Source organism: Camelina sativa, chromosome 1 (genome assembly GCF_000633955.1).
Source record: "Camelina sativa cultivar DH55 chromosome 1, Cs, whole genome shotgun sequence".
Taxonomy (NCBI): domain Eukaryota; kingdom Viridiplantae; phylum Streptophyta; class Magnoliopsida; order Brassicales; family Brassicaceae; genus Camelina; species Camelina sativa.
The window spans coordinates 15,461,145-15,464,632 of NC_025685.1; the positions used below are offsets into that span (position 1 = coordinate 15,461,145).

The 3,488-nt window shown below is 41.0% G+C and overlaps 2 protein-coding genes across 3 annotated transcripts in view; one reads left to right on the forward strand and one right to left on the reverse strand.

Annotated features, from left to right (window-relative positions):
- The window catches only part of LOC104791685 (probable ubiquitin-conjugating enzyme E2 23), a 5,429-nt gene extending 4,512 nt beyond the window's left edge, over nucleotides 1-917 (forward strand). The window contains exons 7-8 of the mRNA XM_010517630.2: nucleotides 51-362; nucleotides 452-917. Of these exons, the coding sequence (XP_010515932.1) occupies nucleotides 51-362; nucleotides 452-706 (567 nt within the window). The 3' untranslated portion in view covers nucleotides 707-917. The remainder of the gene's footprint in view (nucleotides 1-50; nucleotides 363-451) is intronic.
- Nucleotides 1,052-3,488, reverse strand: part of LOC104791695 (transcription factor ABORTED MICROSPORES-like) — a 3,268-nt gene continuing 831 nt past the window's right edge. Inside the window, exons 3-9 of one of the 2 annotated variants that reach the window (XM_019228290.1) lie at nucleotides 3,179-3,346; nucleotides 3,021-3,093; nucleotides 2,871-2,939; nucleotides 2,175-2,792; nucleotides 1,833-2,087; nucleotides 1,553-1,729; nucleotides 1,052-1,461 (exon numbers count right to left, since the gene is read on the reverse strand). In XM_019228290.1, coding sequence (XP_019083835.1) covers nucleotides 1,207-1,461; nucleotides 1,553-1,729; nucleotides 1,833-2,087; nucleotides 2,175-2,792; nucleotides 2,871-2,939; nucleotides 3,021-3,093; nucleotides 3,179-3,346 — 1,615 coding nt within the window. In that variant the 3' untranslated portion in view covers nucleotides 1,052-1,206. The remainder of the gene's footprint in view (nucleotides 1,462-1,552; nucleotides 1,730-1,832; nucleotides 2,088-2,174; nucleotides 2,793-2,870; nucleotides 2,940-3,020; nucleotides 3,094-3,178; nucleotides 3,347-3,488) is intronic. The other variant, XM_010517642.2, reaches the window with a different exon arrangement.

Genomic DNA, 3,488 nt, shown 5'->3' on the forward strand with positions numbered 1-3,488 from the left:
TGTTGGATCCAGCTATGCTTAATATGAAAATAATGTTCTGTCATGTGCAGTCGGCATATTATCATTCTGGTGGTTGGAGGTTAAACCCCAATCTGTATGAAGAAGGCAAGGTCTGTCTTAGCCTTCTTAATACCTGGACAGGCAGGGGAAATGAAGTCTGGGATCCCAAATCATCTAGCATCCTTCAAGTTCTTGTTTCACTCCAGGGTTTGGTGTTGAATTCAAAGCCTTATTTCAATGAAGCCGGGTATGATAAGCAGGTTGGAACTGCAGAAGGAGAAAAAAACTCACTGGGATACAACGAGAACGCGTTCTTGCTAAATTGTAAAACCATGATGTATCTTATGCGGAAACCACCAAAGGTAATGGTGAATTAAAGCTCTGTTGCTATTGCTACCTAATTTCACATTTTCCCCAGCTTTCTTTTCTTAATTTGTGATGCAATCTGTAGGATTTTGAAGAACTCATCAAAGACCATTTCAGAAAACGCGGCTATTACATTTTGAAGGCATGTGACGCGTACATGAAAGGATATCTCATAGGTGCCCTCGCCAAAGATGCATCCGTTATTGATGAACGCAGCAGCGCTAATTCAACTTCGGTTGGTTTTAAGCTTATGTTGGCTAAGATAGCACCAAAGCTTTTCTCAGCGCTGAGCGAGGTAGGAGCTGACTGCAATGAATTTAAGCATCTTCAGCTGCAATAACACGAGTCTCAAAGGACAAAGGAGCTGGATACACCCATCATTGTCAATGAAAAATGAAGGTTTGCGGCTTCTTTACTAGTACAAGTTTCAAACTCAGATATTTCTGAAATGTGTGTATCAGTTATTTTTTTTGGAGTTATACGTGTTGCTAAGTTGTAACCCCATCTGCTCCAACAATATTGGCAAATGCATTTTTTTGGTTGGTCGTGTTTTGGAGTCAACTAAGGTTTTTAGGGGTGCACTTCAACACTTGCTTCTTTTTTCATGGGTTGTCAAGTTCTTTCTAACAAAGATTATTTCAGTGAAGTTATTTTGCATTTCATAGTTTCTGTCGGATGAAATTCTAGAGTAGTTTCGCCTTGATTTATATCTGGTACACAGAAAACGTTCTCGAACTGGCATCTCTTATTTATTCTTTCTTCTTCGAATCAAAGCTTGTATGTTTCTTTAACTTGTAGAAATTCTGATATGACAACATGTTATAGCTTTGGGGATTGTCCTTATTGGTTGTGGTAAGGGTTGATGTGTTGGTGTTGGTGGTGGTGATGATGATGAGTGCTTTGATTCATCTGATGATCAAACGGGTGATGATGATGCTGGTGATCATCATAGTGTTGAAAATCAACTTCGGTCTTTTCGTTTTGCATAGAACCGGTCGCCATCTGATCATCATGCCATCCTCTAGATGTGTTCCGGGTTATTTCTAGCAACGAGTTCCTTACGTGTTCAGCTTGCACCATCTCGTTATGATTTTTCTGTAACATGGGAATAAAGAAACATTTAGTTTTTGTATATTTTGTTTGGTTTTTGTTTCTTCATTCCGCAGGTCCTTTAGATCAATCATACCTCGACTTTGAAGACATTGGAGACAAGGCTGAGGTAGCGAGTCGTGTTAGCATTCGTAACCTCCAGTCCCAGAGAATCCAGTGCCTCCATTAGCCTTGTGAAGCCTCCTGGTTTGTATTCGCAAATCACCTTTACGAAAAACTCTCTGCCATCTAGCTGAGCCACATCCACCTGCGGCTGAAACCCCCCAACCCAACATAAACCGATAGCATGAAAATGTGATTTCAGAGTTCAATATAGAAGAAAGGTGAGAGTTAGTTTCTTCTTATAATGCTCTAACCTCCATTTCTTGCCCTTTATCATTGGAATTATCAAGATCAACATCTTGTTTCACGTTAGGAACGTTGGAGTTACATGAAAGCCCCGGGTGAAACCCAGTTACCACAGTCCCATTTAGGCTCATCCCTCCTTGCTGCCTATTAGATCCATCCTCAGTCTCTGAATTCTCTTCAAGCTCGTCTTGAAGCTCCTTTGCTTCATTCTGCAACTCCTTAACGTAGTTGATCGCGTCACCAAGGATTGACGCCCTATCCAACTTCCATGCCACAAAAACTGGTTTCAGAAAAACAAACAAGAAACCAAGAAACAAACCCCCGAGAGGATAACTGCAGATAGAATATACCTTGGTGATCGTGGGAACAAGTGACCGGAGAGCGTAAAGCCTATCGTTTAGCTTTTTTCTCCTCCGTCTCTCAGCCATCAGGTTCTTAGCTTGAGATCCTTTCCCTGACTTCTTCTTGTACTTTGGATCATCTTCATCATCAATCTGGTCGCTGCAATCCGACCCTGAATCCAACCTACCGTTCTCATTCATTTCCTTATCGTTAGCTACTTGCTGTTCGTTCACAAGCAAGCTAGGCTCGCCCATCACTGGAATCCCATCGTCTGCCATAGTGTTAAATGGGTTCAAACCCATCATCTCCTTATTACTATTCTCCGGGAGATACCCTAAGGCTTGTTGATGATAGTCACTCTTCATCTTCAAGTGCTGTTGTGCCTCGTAATCACTCATCTGAGGCAAGAAATTGAGACGGATTTGATCTGCAGAGATATCGTACGACGACGGGAGATTCATAATGTCTTCATCCTTGGAACTCTTTTGATGGATTTCACCAGACAACATCCCATACGGCTTTGATTCAACCTCGTCCGCTGCCATCATGTTGATCGTTACAGTTTCATCAATCAGCATGTTGCAATGTCCCATTACAAAATCCACCACGTTCTGATCTTCAGCGACCTATATATCAAACATCATCACAAACCACCACAGTTTTAAAACCAATAAAATTGACATAATTAAGAGACATAAACATACATGTCTGGTCGCAAAGAGCTCCACTAGTCCTCCCGATATAGGAATCAAAACCCTCGTACAGATCGTTTCCTGAATTCAAGAAGACTGAAAATTTAAGACTAGCTGTTCATGCGATTGTGATAACTCAAAACTCCGAAAATACAAAAATACCTGCATAAAACTTGGTTCTGAGCTCTCACTCAACCAAACGGTCTGGTTAGTCAGAAGTGTCTCCGCATATATCCTACATCAAAGTCCATTTTTCTTATGTCTCTAGATAACTCTTCTGTAAGAATACATACGGATGTGTAGCTTGTTTATGATCATACCCGGAGTCGAGAGGGATTGAAGAAGGAAGATGGGAAAGAGATTCACAAGATTTGGTACGAGGATGGTGAAACATAACATCCCTACAACCTCCGAAGCTAAACTCTTCGGTTCCATTCTCCGTTATGAGTTCTGTCCCACCACAACAACATCCTATCCACTTTACAAACCTGTCTCCTCCAAAACCAAAATAACAATAGATGTGACGAAAGAGAAAGAAAGATAAATAGAGAGAGAGAGAGAGAGAGAGAGAGAAACTCCAAAAAAAAAAAAAAAAAAAAATAAACCTTTGGTCTTCGTTTAGTCTCCAAA